The sequence below is a fragment of the Dendronephthya gigantea genome, unplaced genomic scaffold (assembly GCF_004324835.1).
Source record: "Dendronephthya gigantea isolate DGI-Jeju-01 unplaced genomic scaffold, DenGig_1.0 000001F, whole genome shotgun sequence".
Classification (NCBI taxonomy): domain Eukaryota; kingdom Metazoa; phylum Cnidaria; class Anthozoa; order Malacalcyonacea; family Nephtheidae; genus Dendronephthya; species Dendronephthya gigantea.
The window spans coordinates 3,629,141-3,651,982 of record NW_021163011.1 but is presented as its reverse complement, the minus strand read 5'-3'; the positions used below and the strand labels follow the sequence as shown (position 1 = coordinate 3,651,982).

The 22,842-nt window shown below is 36.3% G+C and overlaps 2 protein-coding genes across 2 annotated transcripts; both read right to left on the bottom strand.

Annotated features, from left to right (window-relative positions):
* Window positions 1–234: 234 nt before the first annotated feature.
* Window positions 235–11,972, bottom strand: LOC114529246 (uncharacterized ATP-dependent helicase YwqA-like). Its single transcript, XM_028551006.1, has 27 exons — window positions 11,778–11,972; window positions 10,806–10,893; window positions 10,160–10,333; window positions 9,474–9,856; window positions 9,019–9,254; window positions 8,831–8,880; window positions 8,470–8,628; window positions 8,047–8,328; window positions 7,371–7,424; window positions 6,722–6,937; window positions 6,408–6,574; window positions 6,078–6,130; window positions 5,873–5,934; window positions 5,335–5,420; window positions 4,946–5,039; window positions 4,731–4,814; window positions 4,527–4,613; window positions 4,120–4,330; window positions 3,371–3,874; window positions 2,929–3,143; window positions 2,454–2,561; window positions 2,291–2,344; window positions 1,850–2,005; window positions 1,569–1,709; window positions 1,366–1,466; window positions 964–1,053; window positions 235–864 (listed from the first exon to the last, which is right to left on the bottom strand). The coding sequence occupies exons 1-27, from the start codon at window positions 11,834–11,836 to the stop codon at window positions 681–683; spliced, it is 4,098 nt and encodes a 1,365-aa protein (XP_028406807.1). The 5' UTR covers window positions 11,837–11,972; the 3' UTR covers window positions 235–680.
* Window positions 11,973–12,842: 870 nt separating this feature from the next.
* Window positions 12,843–20,933, bottom strand: LOC114529919 (lysosome membrane protein 2-like). The gene is made up of 13 exons (XM_028551489.1): window positions 20,776–20,933; window positions 19,005–19,162; window positions 18,169–18,322; window positions 17,409–17,663; window positions 16,956–17,044; window positions 16,630–16,679; window positions 16,112–16,181; window positions 15,751–15,926; window positions 15,238–15,356; window positions 14,845–14,918; window positions 14,359–14,410; window positions 13,601–13,750; window positions 12,843–13,381 (listed from the first exon to the last, which is right to left on the bottom strand). Exons 1-13 carry the CDS (start codon window positions 20,914–20,916, stop codon window positions 13,274–13,276), a joined length of 1,596 nt encoding a protein of 531 aa, XP_028407290.1. The 5' UTR covers window positions 20,917–20,933; the 3' UTR covers window positions 12,843–13,273.
* Between the last annotated feature and the right edge of the window lie 1,909 nt (window positions 20,934–22,842).

The window sequence follows — 22,842 nt, the reverse complement described above, 5'->3', positions numbered from 1 at the left end:
ACAGCGGTCAAGCCGGAACTGAAGGCTGTGAACAACTCCAGCAACCTTGCAGTGAAGATTCAGATTGTGGCTACTGTACTGTACCCGGCGATTTAATATGTCAAAAGTGCTCAACTGCAGATTTGAAGTTATGTGTGCTGGTTTGGGACAAGGAATGCTTGTAATAAAATATCATACACTTCCTGCGAGTATCATTTTACAATTCGATGGCGAGTCATAAAATGTAGTTATTAAAAAAAGAGAGTTTTAAATTTGTTTCAAAATTTCCCTGTTTATAAATTACGAGCAACGCCCCGCCCGGTTATAACGTCAAGCTTCTCAATTTCGAACCACCAAAAATGAACGGATTTCGTGTTATTTCCATATCATTGGTCAAAAACTTTTCATGATATTTTGCGTCTCTGCACATGTTTTGCATCTTTGCACCTGCCGCTTGTTAGAGTAAAACGTGAAATATATTTCATCATTAAGAGGTGTTTTAAATTAAAAACGATAAAGTTGTGACGGAATTACCGGACGACGGGGTCAGCGTTATGGGTTTTTACAGCCAGTGAGCTAACAAAACATATCCAATAATTTAACACATGCCACTTTCAACTATAAAAAACTGTCCCTTTCAGCTGTAACGGAATATTAACCAAACAATCAGTAGAACCGTATCCTTGATGCTTGATGATATTCTAAGGTGTTCTCATGAATAATTTCTTCAGATCTTCATTTGATAATTCAGTAATCCAACTTTCTTGAACACTGATGCTCATATCCGACAAGGATTGCTTCTGTTTTAACATCTCGTCTATTTTCTCTTCGAAAGTATTTTGTGTTATCAGACGATGAACAAACACATTCTTTGTTTGACCAATTCTAAGATGATAATGATAAGAATAATACATATATAAACATCAATCGCAAACCAACCTTTCTCAGAATACCCAATCAATGCAAGTTTCTTAAATTTCATACCTGAATGCTCTGTCAGTGGCTTGGTTCTCCACTGCTGGATTATACCATAAATCGTAATGAATGACGTGGTTTGCAGCGGTTAAATTAAGTCTACAAGATAATTCGTTTGAAATTTGGTGAATTTAGCTTCATTGCGAAAACCGGTTAAAAATACCTTAAATACCCACAGTCAAATGTAGTATATAGATCGCCACATCGGAAGATGTTCTCGAAAAGATGTTTTCGAAGAGTCATTTCAATATTGAAGGGGTCGAGAGCGAGTGAATGAAAGTTGTACGTAGTTTTAAAGTAAAAAAAGATCATAGAAAACTTGACCTCGTTGTCTAACTGTATACAATTGTATAGCGAAAAGCGTAACCAATCAGAATGCAGCATTTGTAATAGTTAACATAATACACCTACCCTACGCCACCAGCTTTTAGAGAAATAAGGAATATCTGGCGATAAGGATGATTTTGAAATTCATTAACAACACAATCTCGTTTTTTCTGAGGCATTGAACCCTGAAAAGAAGAGTGCATTTTATAAAAATATTTTATGCATGGAAAAGAAAAAAAAGGTGAGGTTAAAAATTTTGAAGTATATAATGAAAATATAATATATACCTCAAAGATCAGTGGCTTGACGCTCAACTTCTTCTCAATAATTTTCTGCAGAATGTGGATCATTTTAACATACTGTGTGAAAATTAAGCATTTCTCTCCAGCCTTAATGATTGGTTCGAGCAATTCGAACAGGAGTTTTGTCTAAAAATACAGTATGCTATGATGTTAGCCGTAGAAAGCTTGAAGTTGGAAGTCTGGGTTTGAATAACTGGGGGTCAGCATGAAAACGCACGGCTGTAAAACACGCCACGCAGCGTTAAGGCAATGTGACGATCACGAACCTTTCCAGATTTCTCGGGACTTAAATCGGTGTCATCGCCAAAGTTTGCTGGATGGTTACATATCTGCTTTAATGATGTTAACAATTTGAAGATGAGTCCTTTTCTCTGGATTCCTTGGCTCTCTGATATCTTCTGGGTTATGTCCTGAACAACTCCCTGTGGTGATGACGAACGTGATAAATTGAGCTCATGCACTATTCATAAAATCTTGACATAGTCTAAGCCATAACAAACACACAGGTTTGTCTGCATGTACGAGAAAGAAAATTATGTTTGGAAATGCTGACAGTTAATAGCTGCACAATGTGTTCCAAATCTAATCTTCTTCACGAATAATAAAAATCCGCCCTAGTTTGATATTTCCCGAATACTTACCCCTCTCATTAAGTTTTTAATCTCTGACTCTGTGCATAAAGATGCATGATTACTAAGTTCACTAACCTCATATAAAGCAGCCTGTTGAGCAACAAGTGTCGTATACTTGTTATCCACGATCTGTAGACGGGTAAAAACAATATATCATCAATTAGCCAAACATGTGACCTCGAAAGTGCACAAAAATGTTTCAAGGCAGGCAAATTTGAAAAAAATTCTTAGTAAATACCTTGGACGGCAAATCTTTAATGACATTCTTATCTGTTTTTAATCGTCGCAATAAGAAAGGTGAAGATACAGCTTTTAAATCGATCAGTTTCTCTTCGTCGCAATTTACCTGGAAACGCGCATGGTATATGTTTATCACATATATATTACTGCATGAAGCATTGTAAGAATGGCACACAGTCAATCTATGCATGATTTATACATATAAGGCGAAGTTTTTTCCAAAGTCTTTGAAAATTGGATTGACCCTGCTCTCGAACTTGCAGTGATAGTAAGTGCTCTGTGTACTCGGTAAAACACACACACAAAATCTGTGAGAAATCAGTCTTGCACTTAAACTAAAATTCCAAATAGCATTTTTGTGATAGTTTATCCCCATTTCTGATATTCTAATGTGAATAGTGTGATATATCCCCACGAAATTGACGGTCTTTTGCATGAAGTGACAGGGGCCTTCTCTCAGGAAACGCTCTTACCTCAATAGGTTTTGAATATGAAGCTTTAAAGTCCTTTAGATTACCAAGGTACTTGGGAAGAACGAAATCAAAGACGGACCACAATTCTGCCAAGTTATTCTCCACAGGTGTCCCAGATAAAGCAACGCGTAATGGTGCCTTTAATTTTTTTAACGCCTGGGTAGTTTGCGATTTGGAATTCTTTATGTATTGTGCTTCATCAATGCATATCAACCCTACACAGGAAGAAGTAAAAAAGAAAATAAGATCATTCACGTAAACAGACTCCTTTATGACGAGGCGAGATGTTTTCGCGAGATTTGGTTGTCTACAATAATGCATGCAGAATGAATGCAATGGGGATATGATAGTTCACACCGCCTGACCACTCAGATACAGCCCTGTCAGTAGAGGTAGTGGACGCCCACAAGTCGTAAAAAAACTCGTATATAATAACACCCACCGAAGTTTTTCTTTTGCAGTTCCGACAAATCTCTCCAAATCAAACTGTAAGTTGTCAGTATGACATCACTTGCTTCTGTGTTCGCTTTACGTTTTACCCTCTTTGTACTTGCTGGCTTGCTGTGGCTGTCGGGTGTGAATGGCCGCTTCCTCTCGGCCTTTGTGGCTGAGTATAAATCAGAACCAACCGTAGCAGGTCTCTGATCTAATGTCTCAGCCTTTACTGGCGGTAGCGAAGGGCCTTCAGTTTTCATCTCGGATTTAACAACGGTCTTTTGGTCACAGGTATTGGTCTTTACTTTGTAAAATAAAAATGGAGCAATGCTTGTTGCGTTTTGTTCTGTCTTAACTTCATGCTTAACTTCTGTTTTAATGTCATCTTTGATATCTGTTTCCATCTCATATTTAACAATACTTTTCTGCTTTATATCGTCGCATTTTCGTTCTTCAAGCGGAGATGTGATGGACTTGATTACCTCCACAAGTTCATTAGCGTTCTGTTGATCTTAAAAAAGCAGCATTTGAATAAGGACAATAATAGCGATACTATAAAGCATGTTACATGCATACGCAGTTATTAATTTTGTAATCCACGAATAAAGAATTTAAAATTGGATTATTGAAAAAGCGCGTACTATAATTATCCACATCATCTTATTATTTGTTCATGTGGAATTTTACTGTTCACATATGATCGGTTGCATGCACATCATTTTAAATGGAGAAGTCTAATTCGAAGTTCAAGCTTACCTTTCATCTCAATCTGTCTTCCAGCGCCATAGTATGTGGACACAGTCATTGTTGGTGCAAAACGATGTATTTCTCTGTTCCAATTACTAACTAAACTACTTGGTACAACGATAAGTACTGTATTTTTCAGAATGCCTTGAGATTTGAGATATGCAATGGCAGCAATCATTTGTATGGTCTTACCAAGACCCATGTCGTCAGCTAGTATACACTAAAAGTGCAAAAAATGTTAATTTTATTTTTCAAACACAGACGTTTGTCACAGTACCTTCAATTCTTATAAATATGGATTGATGACTCCAGTAGATGAAGATGTATGATGTAATCTTTGCATATTTCATGCACAAGTTAACGGGCTTGACCATGCATGATATCCAATAGATATAAACTGGAAGTAAAAAACTCACCCCGAAACCGTTGAGCAAGTTTGAGACTAGCCACCTAAATCCTTTCGTCTGATATCCTCGTAAGGTACAATTCAAAGTTGCAGGAACCTGAGGTTAAATAATTTATCATCAATATTTTGCCACTATGCAACCTAGCTGCATGAGGAATAGGGAAACGTTTTAAAACATGTATATGATATAAATTTTAGATGAATATTTTGTTACCATATGATCTGTGACCTTCAACTTCTTCTTGAAGAATTCCTCAACCTCTGAATCCAACATGAACATTGAATTTTCTCTCAATCTCTAGAATTATCGATGAAACAACATGAACTCAGGATATTTCCTCTTTTTGTAATAATGTAATTGGTTCAGTTTGGAATCCGCAACTTACTGTATGTTAATATAGTATGTAATTTTTTCATTTACAAACAAACCTCTTTCAACAAGTCAATTCCTGACAACGTTGGCGGCTGTTTATTCACAGAACTAAGAATATTCTTCATTTCTTCGGCTGTGATAGCGACATACCTAATGTGGAAAATTTCAGGAATTTTTTCTTTCTAAATGTAATTTTTAAAAAACATCTTTCTCTTCCTAAATTTACTCGACCGGAAATGAAAGGTGTGATGGGACACTATAGCTAAACTTTAAAATCAAGTAGCCTATACCCATTGTTAGGAGCAAAGCTGTTTTATTATATAACATTTCCTATTCTCACAGCAATTAGGAATTCTTAGCACACTTCTTTATTAGCTAGTTCCCAGACCTTCTAGTTTATATAAATAATATCTTTGAAAACCTTTCTGACATTTCGTCAACTCACGTCTCTTTAAACTTGAACAACTTTTTCCCGCTCCTCACCATTTTCTGGAATTCTTCAACAGTTATTTGTTCATTTCCAATGCATATCTAAGGAAACATCGATTTCTGAAATGATTCCCCGCATGACAAAAAAACATGGGATATGAGTAATTCATACCCCTTGCATGCTTTATAAAAATACTGTAAAACACTTTATATAATAACGTAAAGAATTCAAGCAATTTCATTGGTCGAGAGCCATGATCTATAAGAGGACAGACGCACGGAATGACGTCACAGCAATTTTCTTTTTACCGGTTTAATTTTGGATTTTTTTCAGTTTTATTATATAAAACAAATAGATTACAATGAACCGTTGTCTGTTCAGTTATAGATACACGGTATGACGTCATATGTGATAAGAACAAAAGAGTGACCACTCGCCCCGGCGGCTCGTGGCCACTTTTTTTGTTCTTATCACATATGACGTCATACCGTGTATCTATAACTGAACAGACAACGGTTCATTGTAATCTATTTGTTAAGCAGAGTAGGCCTACCATCCAGTTATAACAGAGAAGCTGGTTCAAACTGAGAAAACTCTTCTGTGACATATTCTCGTCTACATAAAGGAAGCAAAGAAATACATGTTATAAATAATGCTATGGAATACCGAATAATATTGAATCTTGTCTTGTTTACAAGGAATTTACAGTACTTAAATTAATAGAAATTACCTAATTTAAACAAAAAAATAAAAATTACCTAATACTGATTTACTACGAGTCCTAACAACAGCTCTTGGTTTGAGAATATTCCTAAGAAGGAGGTTTTGTATTGCGTTAGTACAGGACATAGTAGTTTACAGCAAGGACGTCCGAAAAAAGTAGCAACATGCAACTTATAAAATTCTCTTTTGGTAAGAATTTGAATACTCTCGTGTTTCGTAGAATATATAGGAACCGCAAAATACAAGATATAGTAAATCTATATCTAATGTCTCATGAAATATTTCCTACCCCCGTTAGCCTGCTGCTTTAGCATTGTAACTAGACGTAATTCCAAGATGCAAAAAATCATTTAATATATAGTTACTTTAATTCTCGAGGTAAAATAACTTGAACTCCCAAATTTGCAAACAATTTGGCTGTTTGTAACAAAAGAACTTCAAGATCTCCGGAAGACAGAGGAATATCATCTTTCAGTAAAAATTTCTCAACATTGTTGAGGTAAGGAGATAACGTGGATAAAAACTTCAGAATCTAAAAGTATAAATTGCATGTGTATAAAATAGTTTAAATATACTAATTGTTGAAAAGAAAAAGTATATCAAATAACACAACACACATGTTTACCTCATGACAAAAGCATTGAAACTAACACGATTATATAACTTTACATGACCATACCTGATTCCTATCAGTCGGATATCTTTGCAAGAAACGCCTTAAAGAGAGGGCATCTGATGCAAGGGAGCCCGATTTTGTCAATAAAAGACCAATGTTGAATTTGTCATCTCGCGGGTTAAGAGTTGGTGGCGAGCCGACATGTAAGATGCTTGTGTTATTGGTGATTTGAATGGACACTTTGAAATCAGTTTTCATCAGCTCGAAGACGCCAAAATACTGTAAAAGAAACAAATCTAAATTGCCATTTCCATGCATATACGCGGTCAAAATCAGTACACGTGCATGGTATTTTCTACAAACTGATGATTTTATATTAATTCACTATGCAAAATTCAAGGATATTATTAAAATTTCTGAAATTGTTGAAAGTGGCTTTAAATTTTTAAAACTTCTAAATTTTAAAAGCATAAATACTGAATTAGTTCAACATGACTGTTCTGAATTCAAAAGAAAATATGCAAATATTTCGCTGGCGAACCATTTCTCTGCAAGTGGAAATCCAGCCAAAGTCTCGATATGCTTTGGCAAATTGGATATGAGCTGCTGTGTTTTTGGAAAGTCAACAAAGGAAATTTTCTCTAACCAATTATTGCAATACTTCCGGACAACCATCAACCGGACAATACTTCTGCACTGGAAAAATACTTGCCTTCGTGATTGCTTTCGGGATGTTGTGCTCAGCTAGTGACATAACATGGAAGACCTGAATGGAAGCATTCAATGGAGGATGGTCGTTATTAAAATGTTTATTTTTCAAGAAGTCAAACCCATTATGAACATCGATCATCACATTAGCCTAAACTGAAATCTTTCAGAAACTGCATGTATTTAGAATTTTATCACACAAGGTTGACACCCTATTGCATCACGCACATTAACCCGAGTCGTTTCAGTGAATCACGGGATCAGAGAGAATAGTAAATATTTGAAACATTCATTTAAAAAAAGTTCAGACCCAAAAAGTTCAGATATAACATTCACAAATTATGTAAGAACGAAGTCACATACTCAGGGGTGGATCCAGCACTAGTGCACAAATTTGCATTACAAAACAAAGTGGTTATTTTTAGCAGTTTTCTTGTGTCATGCAAATGAGTGCACTAGTGCTGGATCCACCCCTGCATACTAGAGGAGCGTAGATCACTAGCGTATTGTTGGTATAATGAAAGTAAAAAAGTGTTGAAGTAAACTCGTGATTAATACTGGTGTGTCCAACGATATTTCAAGAACCTGTGGCCGCAAGTTTAACACCTGTACTCTGTAGCATTCATCTAATTATTTAAGTACCCAGACTATATTGTGAAGTTGTTCTGCAAGGTATTTACCTGACCAAAGAAGAATGTTAATGACTCTTTTGGTGGATTATTCTTCAGCTTCTTATGACTGAACTCCATTTTCCTGACTAACTGAGTAAGCAGAGCAGTAAGTAAATGCAGGGTACCGGAACTGGCGTCTAACGATTTTTTTGGGCGCACAGAAGACTTTCCAGCAACCTCGAGCAAGATGGACCCACCAGAGAAGTTTTCGTTCTTTAGTGGAAATATGTCATTGAGATTTTTTAACTGTTCCAAAATAATTGAGCAAGAATATAACGGTTTCCAAATGATCTAAAATAGAAAGATCAAAACAGGCGTATTATTTTTGACGTACGGGCCAAAACGAAAGTAACCAACCATGTATGAAGTTGCCATGCAAACGCATTTGCTCATTTTAAAAATCCCTTGATGGCTAAAACGTGGTTGCCTCACCTTAAATAATAAAACTTTACCATTATCTGATGAGTAAGACATTGGCAAAACATCCGGGATATACGCCTGACTGTTAATGAGCAGTAGAGCAACACGGAAGGCATAGTAAAAATAACGATAACTTCTCGTTCCAAAGTCAGACGTACAGCGCAAAAACACCTAAAATAAAAAAAACATCGTAATTCAATTCGGGCTTTTTTTAAGGCGTTCGAAGTCAACGCTAGCTGGGTATAAAATTTTTTGAATAAATTTCGCATGAATAAATTTGTTTTGAGATATCAAGATTTTGAACTACATTGTCATTATAAGTATATATCAACACAATTAAATGACCCATTTTGAAAACAAATTCATGTTTTACCTGAAATGCCGTAAACAAATCAAGAGAAATAACCTTATCAATTCTTTCTCCTATTAAAAAAAACACAATAATAATATATGTTTAAAACAACATGTTTCACCGCATGCAAGTTATAGCTACTATAATCTATAAAATAAAACTGATAAAATGTAATATTGATTAATATTGATAAAAGGTTATATGTATACCTAATCTATTAAGCATAACAGAGTTTGGTATTGTCTTCATTAGATTTTTGATATCAAAATCGGAGTTAAAAACTTCATTTTTGACCAAAACCATCGCGTTTGAAAAATTCTCAGAAAGTTTGAGTTGAAAACAGCTGTTTGACCATACTCTCTGGAAAGTATCACCATCAGCACTGTCAAATGGATCGCCTTCGGGAAACGAACCAATAACTTGCTTGCCCTTTTTCTCAGCAAATCTATCAGAAAGAACAAGTTTCAAATATAGTAAGTGTTATGGCAAAACTAGCTATTATTTTCCTTCCCAATTTTCGAAGCTGCATTCTTGGTAAACTGTTCCATATCTCGTATAAGTAAACAAAGGGTATACGAATACTTTTTTTCGGAGTTATTTGGTCTCAGTTACACCTTCTTCGACAATTTTTTTGGCTTACACTTGATGATCCTGATCAAAATACCTGTAAAATTCCATCATAACATCTTTATAGTCCAGTTGCATTGAGAATGCAGGATTTGGACTTAGACAGTCCAAAATAAAGTTCGCTAAGTGAGGTATTTTAACAAGTTCACAATGGACAACAGTCTCCTTTTCGGAATTTGTTGTTTCCTTGATTTCAGTTGCAGGTAATGGATAGGATGGTTCTATCTCGTTATTCTTCACATTAAAATGCCTCTTCAGGTCGACATCACGAAGTAAAAACAACGTAAACGGGTTCTTGTCTATCTCAGATGTCAGTAAAAAGTAAACTGCGGCCATATGCTTGCAGGGATTACCATCATCAGGACATGAACATCGAGCACGAATTGCACGCCAAGATGTTGGAAAGAGTTTGATATGCGCCTTAAATTTAAAGAAAAAGTTGTTCAGAAGACTTTAAAGAACGTGAAGTTAATCCCCACAATCACCTAATCAGCATACCGAAATTAGTCGGCGAAATATATGTTTAAAATGCGAAAAGTATTGCCTTATTGTGCGTTCGTGAAAATTATCGTGCGCAATTTTACAACATTTCAGCGTCACACATGTCTAACATGCAAATTGTACTTTTTAGTGGCGCACATTCAGTTGACATACGAAAACACACAATTTACAGGTATAACAGTATTGCAATAACAAAATTCCCACCCTAAGGCTAAACCCTACCGCGAATAAGGCATTTAACAGCTCATCTGGCAGCTCTCCATTCAGAATGTGAGCCAGTAAAATTGGGTTTTGGTCAATAATGGCATAAATCTCTTGTTTTTCTTTTTCAGCAAATACTTGAAATTGGACCAATACATCATACACTCCATAGTTCCCTTGAACCTTGGCAGTCACCTAAAGTATGTGACAACAATCTATCACTTTTTAGGTATAGGTACAGCTAAGGCTGGTGAGCACAGGGATCGCGGAGTGGGGGGGGGGGCTAAAGCCCCCCCAATAATTCTCTAAATACATGTGATCCTTTATAGCGATTTTATATGGCCATAATAAATACGAATAAAAACTGCTTATAGTAAGTTGTGTAATCATAATTATGTGTTCACTATCCGTGTCGGTGAACAATGTTTTCATTGAAGTGTTTACAAGAAAAATATAAATAGATAAGTATAGACCCCCCCCCCGAGGGTTCTCTCTTTCGGCTTCGCTAGCCCCCCAATCCAAAAACTGCTCCACGGTCCCTGGAGCATTAAATGCCCCCCCCCCTCCAAAACTAAATTAGTGTTAAATCATTACTTTATTTTATAAAAGGTTTAAACTTTCAAATGTAATGTTATTAACTATGGGTAAACCGGTAAAACGTAATTACCTGTGGTCCTTTTACGCCAATGGTCAAAACTTTTCCAGTGTTTGCATATGTTTTACCACGACCTAGTCTTGCATTTGTATCAAGACGACTAAAAAAATGTGTTCATTATATGGATTATGCATGCCGTAGTTTACATTGATTAACTTCACATTTTGGGTTTTAAAGGTATTTGTTGTTGTTATTACAGTCTGTTCTATTTGGAGTACCCAAATCACAATTCTAGTGGAATATACTGGTTCACCAATATCCAAAAGCCCGGAATCAATCTGCATTTTGCTCTACAGAGATTCAAGTATCTGACTCTCTGGTACACAAAACAATTAGGTCAACTGGAAACTTCATGATGAGAAATATTTATTTGGTTGGCTATGTGCAAAAGCAACTTTATTCCTTGATTAAACAGATGAAATAGATAAAATCCAGCTACCAGCCATAGCTTTTGAATGTTTTAGTCAAGTAAGTGCTTTGCCATTACAGTTGATTAGCTGTCATATACTAGGTTGGCCCCTGTCACAAGAAAACTCAGAGGTCTTAAAGATAGATAAAAGTCCATAAAGCCCTCTGCCCTGGACCCACCCTATAAATATTAAACATTCACAAGCAAGGAATATTTTTTTATTTATAACACAAGACCTGGGAAACAAAAGCGTCAATATTATGAATGCTTGCAGTCGACAATTTACTTGACGCTGAACATTGACAAGCATAACCGGCCTCTTCATGTAACTGATATATTAAAGGAGTTCTTTGTCTCAATTGTCTGGCCTGTGAGGCACATACCAAAGATAAACCGAATTTGCATGTACGTAACGCTGGCATAATATTTTTATGATGGTGGAAATCCGAATAGCGCATTACATAGGTCCATATTACTAATTTTGTCTAAAGCTATGAAAATCGTGGAGCCTATAATAGCTTTCAAATTCTAACACTAGGCAGTTGCTGAATGTTATGACAAAAAATATAACTTACCCAAGGGCATCCAAGAAGGCTTCCCCCCAAGTCGTTTTACCGTATTCATTCCTCACCATATTATAACCAAATAGGCAATTGCCGTGGCAAGTTAAAGCATACAATTCTCTATTAAAAACCTTTCAAAACCTTGCATGCAATATTGCAATTCCCTCAAACCTTGCGTATTATTTATCACACTTTACGACTGCGCAAAACCACATGGTCCACATGGCAAAACATTACCAAGCCAGCCGGAATAGCCCGGAAACCAGTCATCATATTTCCCGCCATTTGATAAAAGAGGGCGGGGCAAAATATTCTTACTAATATTCTTACTTTGGTTCAGATTTTGGCCAGGTGGGGAATTCTGGCCAATCTCGGACTTTCGTTAGCCCAAATGACTGCTTGATATACATTATTAACAGACATTTTAAAATGCTTCAGAATGAGGTTTTAGTAACTATTCAAGCAAATTCAAGCATAAAACTATTATTTTGAAATTTGCCATATAGCAAACCATACTCGAAACGGGCTTGCTTTGATGGACACATAATCAAGGTTTGGTTTATTCACCTCTGTGGTATGTACGTGAAATTTGACATGTTTCCAAACCCCTCCACATTAAACGTACACACAGGTACATGGCAACGTCATAGTCACAACCGTGGAAAAGGAAGAAAATTAACACTAGGCCATGCATGGGCGTGGGAGTTTGGTTACTATTTGGAGAGACGAACAATTTAAGTCTTCAGTTCATCGTCGGGAACAGCCTTTTCTCTTATTATATTCACTTCTTTTAGTAAATTTGGTTTAGGAAACGATTCCCTTTTGCAGAATTTCTAAAAATATTCCATAGGTTGGCACCGCTGCCAACGCCCCTTGCTCAAAGGAAACATGTGTAACGCAAAACATTGCATAGGCATAGTATTTTTCCCTGGACAACTTTGACCATGGGGCAATCGCCTAAATTACTTCCACCCCCTTTCTCGGCTAATCATCTACAATGCACACATTAACATTGACAACACATGACCAAAAAAAACACATGAAGTGAAATTTTGACACACAAAAGAACTTCACAGCAATGCATCATAGTAGAATAACTAGAATTCTTTCTTATAACCAGTTTTCGTAAATTTTCGTTTTCATTTTGAAAAATATGTTTTCACTGATAAAAACAGTGAGATGTAATTTTCACACACATTTTGTATCAGCTACTTCACCTGTTCGTAGTGGCAGAGTTTAATAAGTGTTCCATTTTGCCTTACTTGCCGGTTGAAGTAGTTCACTGAACAAAAGGCTCACGGCCAGGTAAATTAAGTAAATGAACCTCGACTGCCGAAAAACAGTGCTCAAAAAGATACTTCAAACCAGATAATTCTATACTTAGTGCATCGTATAGATGTATAATTAATGTAAGTAAAGTTTATAACGAGAATTAATAACATGTCACTGATTAACATTTTTCCAAATCATACCTAATTAATAATTTTCGATGTGTATATGTCTATTCTTCACGTGACATAATTTTGTGCTGGTTGCAAAAGGGGAGATTTCTCACTGCTAGGATCACTATGACTTTGTACTTGAACTGTAGATTCCGAATAAATATCATTCTTTAACTAAAATGAGAAATAAATAAAAAATGAAGATGCGGCGGATCACGGATAAGTTAAATCTGTCAGTATAGGCTCGCCATCTTTAGTTGACTCTTCAAAGTATACTTCTGCTTACCATCTCTATCGTGTTAATCTGTGGCTATTTAAATACCCTTCTCAATCTTAATGTTTACCTTTTCGAGATAAACAAAAAGTGACCAGCAGAATCCTATAAATACTCACCTTTCTTTGGTAACGTAGCAATAACAAACCGATTAACATCATAAGGCATCCGACACCAAGCAAGACATATTTTCCTATATTTAGAATTTCTATGAGCAAAAGAACATCCTTCTTGAACTTTTCAGCATCACTTTCACTAATAACAGCACTCTAAATGAAAAAAATAAATATAAACATCAGAATAGGAACTACAAAGTTGAAGTTTGTAAGCACAATGTTATATTAAGGACTATTATATATATGAAATAATTGAGATTCTTAACTACATTAAGACATTGATGAATTGCTAGAAATATACAGGGTGTCCCAAAAAAAAAGCAACCACTTAAATATGCAAAACATCTCTAAAGCGCAATAGATAAGCACCTCTGGGAATTGAAAATGGCTCTTAATCCTTCATTTACAATGCTAAAAGTCATTTTAGCTGAACTATGGTGCAAACCCGAACAATATTAATATTCTTGCATATTTAAGTGGTTGCGTTTTTTTTGGGACACCCTGTATAGCTTGCAGGATAAACATGCAAAGCAATCTGATAACAAACAATAGAAACAATAGAAACAATAGAATACAATAGTCCCTGTAAATGGTTGACTGTCAAGGCCAGGTGGAAAAGTAATAACGGGTGTCTATTCTTAACTATTCACTCGTTTGCACAGCCTCGTACCCATGCGCTTTATTTGAAAACATAAAGGCTGCATTCAGCGTAATATAGAGATTTGTGTGGCTGAGATGTGCGAGCGCACAGGGGTGCTTACCTCATTCACAAATAATACAGGGAGATAAACTTTCTTAAGATTTTTTAATTCGCTGCAACGAGAAAAATATAAAGTTTTAAACACAAAAACAATAAAGCTGTGAGATTCGTCAAAGGCGTATTCATATGCACACAAGTATGCACTCAAAGTTCAGATAGAAAACAAAGGAGAATTTTATGCGATTAGCCATGCTAGAAAATGGTATAGCAATCATTATATTAGAGACAGTAAAAATCTCCACCTTTTTGTTCTTGCATGTAAAACAATGTTTGTGCATACACGGTGAGGAAATGGGATTTTTCACTCAAATGTAGTAGTACTATGGCAAGTTTTGTAGGGGAGGAAATCATCATGTACAGCCAATTCAATAGGTTTTTTTAATCAGTTGCAAACTAAGCCAAATTTCCTCTCGCATTCAAAGTCTTAACAACTTTTATTCAATTTCCTGTGCATGTACATAAAACGGCATAAAAACGTTTAGCTCACTCGATATCATCAACTTTGTCTACATTCACATTGATCTGGATCCTTTTGCTTGCCTTCATCGTAATGCCAGTATTCTGCATAATAGTTAATGAATTGAATTTATTATATCATCATTTTTATATCACGGACCGCAGTATAGGAATAGCAAAGCATTGATCCATAATATTGTCAACACAAGAGTGATGAAAATACTATATAATAGAGTTTGGTTTTCTTGTTTTCTTTTTGGAAGAATACTCGAGACTTTCAAATCTTGCATTCAGAAATGCGGGGCTTCGTAGCCCCTTCCCCATCACTTGCGAGAGCCTAGGTGCGGCCCTGGGAATACCTCCCGTAATAAACATGCCAAATCAACCCCGGGATATTCTAATCGAAGAATAGCAAAAATCTTACCGGTTCAACTGAGACAAATGTTGCGTGGTCGTCTTCATTTGGATGCATTCCATCAACAGATTTTATGACAGATTCATTCGCAAACAGGAAGTGCGGAAGAGACACAACAATAGGAACCTCTAAATATTCACAGTAATAAAATTTCATACCGCTGCTAGATTTATCCGTAAGGTTTTAATTTGAATCAACTCTTACGTTTGGCTTTATCAAACTTGAAACTCCAAAGTACTCGATTTTGATTGGGCATTCTTATTACCACTAGTTAATCATCTTTTTATGCAACCGGCTCTATCTAAACTTTGTCTATGGCAAAGTTCAAATTGATGCAGAAAGGAATGCTAATCGCCCTAGCAATATTTGCACTATTTTTGCCAACTGTGAGGATTAGCGGTACTTTCGCGAATAGTTTGTTTTGAATACGGATGTTTTCAGTGTCCGGATGTCTTCGTACCTAATCCGGCCCACTAGCTCAATGTTTCAAGAAACATTAATTATACAATTTTAAATTCTTACGCATTGGTTGACACACGCTGATATCCAACAGACCATCGGGAACGCACGTTTTATTAGGAGCACAAAATCCTGCTCGAACGTCAGGTGTATATTTGAATAACTTCTTAGGAGTATAAAACTTGTACAAAGGTATCCCGTGAACGTCAGTTGTCGTCTTGAAAATGAGGTATAATGACCTGAAAATACAGAAAAACGGAATAGGTGTTGAACTCATATCACATGCATCATTCCATTGAAGAAGTCCAGAACCTTCAAGGGGCAAAGTCGATGATCTTTGAAGTTTCTAGCGCGGTAGAAAGGACTGGTGTCTAGACTGACGTTTACATAATTGAGGAATAATATCTTTAATCGTCTTTATTACCTACAAACATCGCTGACGAAAGTATATAGCTTGTCCTTTTCGCTTATATCAGGATGAAACATAGAAGCATCTAGCAAAAAAGAACAGTACGTTATATATATTATCATTTAACAGCCGCAAATAGTTAACCGCACATATGCCGCGGTTTTCCAAAAAAAGGTTTTCTAATGCAACTTTAAACACAGGAATTGATCCTGCGGCCCTGAAACTCCATGTATGAGGAAGGTCCTACAGCATGCTTGTGCTGATAGAGCCTAGTAGAAAGGACTGGTGTCTAGGGGTGAGACCTGGGTGCGAAGCCCCAACCAAATGAACTACAGATTCATGTAATACCATTATAACGTATTATTTTATATAAAAAATGTGCGATCAGTATACTATATAACAGGTTCGATTCCTGATGGAAGCATCGGGAAGATTCTTTGGACATTTTAGGCGGTTAAAATTATTCGAAGAGGCTGTCATGTGCAGGCTGCTCCTTGGTTAATGCAGGGTTAATGTATTTAGTGTATATATACCTGTCCCATTGAGCATATTTGCCCACTTTGTATGCCACCATGGTAATAGTCTTCAAAACAAGAAAAACCGATTAATATAGCTTTGTCTTTCTTTTTGAGCATTAGCATGTCAGCATAAGCATTGGATGAAGGATAAAATGTTCTGTACTTTAGTAAACTTTTGCATGCTAATTACGTTTGACTATAATTTCGCAACCACTTTTGTGTATATGAAAGGCAACTGACACCCAACCCTTTAAAAAATTGATGTGCGCCTTCGTCTATAACTAAACAAAAAATAGCGAGTAGCAAATACGTCGTTTCATCTATGATTTTAACGACTTTACCTGAAGTTGTTGTAAGATACGTATTGACCAATTCGATTGATATCTCCAACACCAGTATGAATTTCAGCAGTGGTATTGGAGTTGTTCGTCTAACGGAAATCAAAACGTTACTTCGATTTGCATGTAAATTCTGTAAACACCAAAAATACACCTTTGACTCGGTGTGGTATTTATTCTCGTGTTTCTTGTACAAAAAGCGAAATGGGTTAAAGGTAAGTAATTTAGTCTGTAGGTACACCACGTAAGTATTTAATACCATGAAAAGCTTTCGGTCCGTTAACCCGGAATTGCAGTTGCACTTCAGAGCCCGATGAAGGCCCGGGTTAACGGACCGAAAGTTTTGCACTATTAAATACTTACGTGGTGTACCTACAAGCTAAATTACTTATTGATGTCACCATGCAAACATACAAGAATATTATTAGGGTTAAAGATGTTTACATAAAATCATACCTGCAGCTTAATAATTGGATTCACTGTCGGGATGGGCAATTTGAAGCCATGTTTTGCCAGCGTTTTGTTAAGTTTTGATGTGAAATTTTTTAGATAATCCAGAATGGGATCCTCGTAACCCCAGAGCAACCCATTCACTGTTCTCGGAGCAAACACCTTGTCGTTGGCGTTGAGAAATTCATTTATTTCGGGTAATATAAGTGCTTTATAACTTGGCAGTAACTTCAAAATCTTCTCAATTAACTGCGCTATTTTCTAAATAAAGGGATATCGATTAAGTTAATAACTTCTTAATTATTCACCGAGCACGAGCTCTTTACCGAGAAATAACGGACTGGGGTCTTTCTGTGCAATCCAAAATACAGAAAAACCGAAATTCAGTAATTTAGAACTTCATTCCCTTGCATGCATTTGTGTCTGGGCGCTATAAGTGGCCTGATTTATGTCGTCTCACATTTGCGCTTCTTTGACGTTGACGTCTACGTCATTGGTGTGCCGTCATAACGTGCAATACGACTTTTTCGACCAAGCTATGACGTAAAAACGTGCATAAAAAGTCGTAATCCATGTTATACGTCACTCGTTGGGCATGACGATTTCTCCTTGTGTAGCAGGGGTCGGCCACCGATGAATTATAAATTCCGAGAAAACTATAGTTGCACAAATTCAACCAAAAACGTAAGGCAATCAATGCACCTTATCGCGTATACAAGAACGGCATGGGTATCTTATTGAACCTCCATAATGTGGAATAACTTACCAATAAAGGAATGTTAATAGTATGAATCTTATCAACAATGGGATCACAGCCGGCACACGAAGTGGTCGAGTCGAAAACGTAAGCTTTCTCTGAGAAATAAACTATCGTATCAGCACTGTGGTTGAAGTAACGTGGAACATTATGACGAAGTTCTCTAGAAAAAATACCATGTGTAATGTTTTTTTCAAAAATGAACTTTAAAGATTGGAAGTATAGCAGGGGTAGCCATAAGGGTAAGTATTATAATGACAGGTAAAAATATTAATAATAGCACGCTGAGTTAGTGGATCAAACTGGGGTTACTCGAGTAAGTACCGGCGGCGTTATCTCGACGTGTTTTATCACCGGTGTTTACTGGTAAGAGTAGTATACTTAATATACTTAAGAGTATACTTAGTATACTTAAGAGTAGTATACTCAATATATACCTAATTTGGGTAGGTTAGGGTGGGGGGGTTGGAGTAGGATTTTACATAAAAACGTATCAACTGAAAAGGTATATATATTAAGGCAAATTCAGAATAGGAATATCAATGCAGTCTTTAAGTTCTCTAGATAAAACGACGGAAGTATCATACTTATATGTACCTCTTACTCATCAGATGCTTCCTACGAGGTTTTAGTCAAATTGGCCACGGTATCGTTTACATGAATCTCAGCCAGGGGAAACAATTAAGTAAAAGGCGACGCTAGCTAGCTACTTAATGTTGATTTTGTCTCCATAATTGTCCGATTCTATATGTTGCTAGGCAATCAAATCCAGGTTGTATTTGTACTGTAAGTGTACTACAACACATTATGGGCCTGCATGTTTGCATATCACAAGTAAGACTAACCTGTAAGAATATGGTCCAATTTGTTTGACTGATGGTCTGCCACCATTCTTCACAGCACTTGGATTTGATAAGTTGAACATAAAATATTGCATGTACACTTGTGAGGATGGCGATTTCCAGTCCTTCAAAGTTTCTGAACCTTCTTTCAGTTCCACATTCTGCGAAAGCAAAACAACTACAAATAGTAATGCCTGTTTGGCTTTTAAAAAAAATGTAAATCGCATAACCATGATCTTCTTTTGATAGATGTGAACAAATGGATAATTATGAATGCTGATATTCTTACGCGCCTTTACGTATCTGAACATAACGCACCATTATCTGAACATAACGTAAACTTATCTACAAGCTCTCTGCTACAAGCTCGAGCGCAAAATATGGCTTCTCTTTATAGGTGGTACAAGAACACGCGTATATAAAGAGCGGTTGAAATGTTACGTTTAAGCAAATGACACAACAGACAAAGGTAAACAGCGAGAAATATTATATTGAGCGTTTGCGTTACTTAAAGTTAAAAAAAGTCGCTTTTCCTGTTTATTTTCATGTGTCTACGACAAACTATTTTCATTTACGGGTGCCTAACAATCCTAACAATTCTTTGAACCGAAAACTTAATGCAAGATGACGAAAACAAGTTATTGGGATGCTAATTTTATAAAAAATATATAGAGTTGAGAGAAATGTATTAATCTATTAATATGGATATGTAGAGACAAGAATGATACTTCTAGCATATATTTTCATTTTCCTTTTCGAGTTTTTCGGACAGCTAAGGAGTAGAACACATCTGAATCCTTCGTGCGCTTTTCACGAAGGCAACTTATCATAAACTTTGTGGATTCTTTAATAAAAAAATCCAAGCTTTGATGGAATTATTTATCTAAGAATCTCCTAACTCTTTTCTTAAATGAATTAGATGATATTTAAAATCATTCCAAACCCACTGACATAATATTAAGGATGATTAAATTAAAAACCCTCATACACTGCCAAGTGCCATCAGGGGTGGGAAATGCCAGAAACCAGCCTCAAAACTTTCAACAAAAACACATTGGAAGCAGCATGATTTGTTTTGATAAGTTTTGGTATTTGTAGTTTGTGTTAGGTGCCTACACAAATGCGGAGAACAGGTAGATTATAAATCGGTATTGGTACCAACTTTACCCAAGCTAAAATATTGAGTGTCAGTGGTTAAAACAGGGCAAATATCCATGGTAAGACAGCATTAGCCTGTCTTTTACCACACTTGCCACCACCATCACAGACGCCAAATGCTAATGACACCTCTCCTTGTATCCTGTCAATGTCCCCACCAAATATATGCAAACCTAGCCAAATGAAATTATCTATCTAATCAAAGAAATCCTATAATAGGTACAAAGCCAAAAATTGATCAGGTTGTTGCATCAAGAGTGAACAATTTTGGGCTGCATCCCATGGACAGTATTATTAATGTTGTCAATTGAACCTTGTTGAATCATCAATGTTGATGCAATGTTGTTGCAACAACACAGCACAACATTGTTCATCACTCCGGTTTTTACAACTTGCATCAACATGATTTTTGGCCGTGTATAACTAGGCTCTGTCAAATACCTCCATTATTAATAGTAATAGACTACAAATATACTATTCTACTAATAGTAGGTATAGAGTATAGTATACTGTATACATTTGTACAAGTTACGATCAGTGATATTAATAAATTAAACCATTAACCGCGTAAAAGCGAAAATTGAATACAGCTATTTGTGAGCACAAAATATCAAACCTTTTTTATTTTTTCTTTTATTAGGTTATCGAATGTTTTAGCCAGAATACAAACTGCCATTGCCACTGTGAGTACAAATCCACAAGTTATCAAACAAATTGAAGTTATGGAACAGCACAATCTATGCTTACAACAACGCATGGTTATGCAATAGATGTAAAAAGATTGACCCTGAAAACCCAGTATACTATATATTTTTGGCTACGATACTTGACACTTGAACTGCTTGTGGTTGAAGTGAAATAAAAAAAATCACATGAAAGTTCGTCATTATATTGTTGATATTGTTTTTGTTATGCGCGCCGACGAAACAAATAGGTACGCGTTCGTACGCGTTCGTACCGGTAGGCTACATGGTCAAAAATATTGAACAACTTAGTGAACTAGCCAATAGTATTTCTACCCAAGAAACAACAATTATGTTTAATGCTAAAATCAAGCAAACAGTACAAACAAATCACTTAATCTTTCACTCGATATTACAGTCTCATTACATCAACTTAGGGCAATATCTCCCTTGACCTTTTCACGCGACCCTTGTTTCTATGCGACATCATGCCAAAACTCGTTTCCAGCATTGCCATACTATTAAAATCCTTCATAATTTTGGAACTTTCTCTGAAGAAAGATATCGTTTGATGATATCAACTGAAACCTTATTGAGTAATAGAGATTACTTCATGGTTGGCGAGTGCGTACGACTTTTATGCACGAGTTGTGAAGGATCGCAAAACGAACGAGTGACTAGTGAGCGTAGCGAAATCCTTCAAAATCGTTGCGATCCTTCACAACGAGTGCATAATAAAAATCGTACAAACGAGCTAACCATGAAGTAATTTGTTTATCAAATGTGTATAGAGACGACACGCTTAATATACAAAAACACAGCGAGCAACAAAAATCGAAATTTTATGCATCAAAACATATTCATTATCGTTTAACTTCTTTGCAATTTTTATCAGTAGAAGTTGGATATTATTTCGGAAAGATTTTATAATGTGCTGAATGTGAAAATGTCTTCAATTTTAGAATTATGTTTTGAACTCTCACTTATGTCTTGATCTATCCATCCATCACTACTATATTTCGACGCCATCTGGTAAAAAAAAATCGTACGTCCAATCACGATTTTTATTTCATAATTCTACTTTGACTGTGCATAAATCTTTATACACATATAATAGAAATGGATCTTCTGTCTATTCTAGTTAAATTAGCCATTTCCCAATCGAGCAGGGTACTGGGTCTAGCGTGAACCGCAAAGCATCTATGGACTGTTTGGAGGGATCCAAATTGTTCACTTACTCAGTTACTCTTAATTCAGTTCTTCTAAAACCTTAAGGTGGGTCCTCTGAGATGGCAATCTCGTTCCCCGAACCCGCGATTCTTCTGGCGAGAAAACGATTGAGAAAACGAAGGCTCTGAAATAATCCAAACCGGAAACGGTTCTTTGTATTTCAAAATCGAAACGGCGTGTCCGACAACCAATCAGAATCATTTCTGATTTTGATTATCCCAGAGCCTTTGTTTTCTCGCCAGAGCAATTGCGGGCTCGGGGAACGAGATTGCTGAGATTGGGAAAGGCAGGAATTTGTTCGAGATCTCAAAACTAAACTGGCCTCAAAACTGATGAGGGTATAAAATTATTATTATTATTACTATTATGAAACTTCAAAAATGAAATATGAAATTAACCACTTGACTGTTATCAATGTGTGTCCCGTCAACGAAGGGAACAGTGTCCATAGGGAAAATTCTGGTCTAACCGCACCTATTATACGATCTTCCCTCCGGCTCGCCCTAGACTGGCGATGATGCACTGTTAGCCTTGTGATCCGTCGTGCGCATCTGGTACAGCAGTCTCTCGTTTCTTTTTCGAATTCGTCCCCATTGAAGAAATGTGTGTTGAAAGAGCGAACTATTAACGTGTCCAGGGTCCTTTTCGCGGAGTTCCCTTGAAAGAGCTTTGGCCTGCACTTGCAGTTCGCCAGCAAATATGCAATTAAGTTTCCGCAATCCGGACTGAACCGTCAATCAGGCCATCAGTCAAATTTATAAACAGCTCGT

Coding starts and splice junctions, on each gene's coding strand:
- LOC114529246 (XM_028551006.1), bottom strand. CDS start 11,836: ATGGTGAGGAATGAATACGGTAAAACGACTTGGGGGGAAGCCTTCTTG. Junction 8,329..8,469: donor GTAAAGTTTTATTATTTAAG/GTGAGGCAACCA, acceptor TTTCTATTTTAG/ATCATTTGGAAACCGTTATA. Junction 2,006..2,290: donor AACAGGCTGCTTTATATGAG/GTTAGTGAACTT, acceptor TCATCACCACAG/GGAGTTGTTCAGGACATAAC.
- LOC114529919 (XM_028551489.1), bottom strand. CDS start 20,916: ATGCGTTGTTGTAAGCATAGATTGTGCTGTTCCATAACTTCAATTTGT. Junction 14,919..15,237: donor CATTTGTCTCAGTTGAACCG/GTAAGATTTTTG, acceptor ACTATTATGCAG/AATACTGGCATTACGATGAA. Junction 13,382..13,600: donor TGCTACGTTACCAAAGAAAG/GTGAGTATTTAT, acceptor TTCTCATTTTAG/TTAAAGAATGATATTTATTC.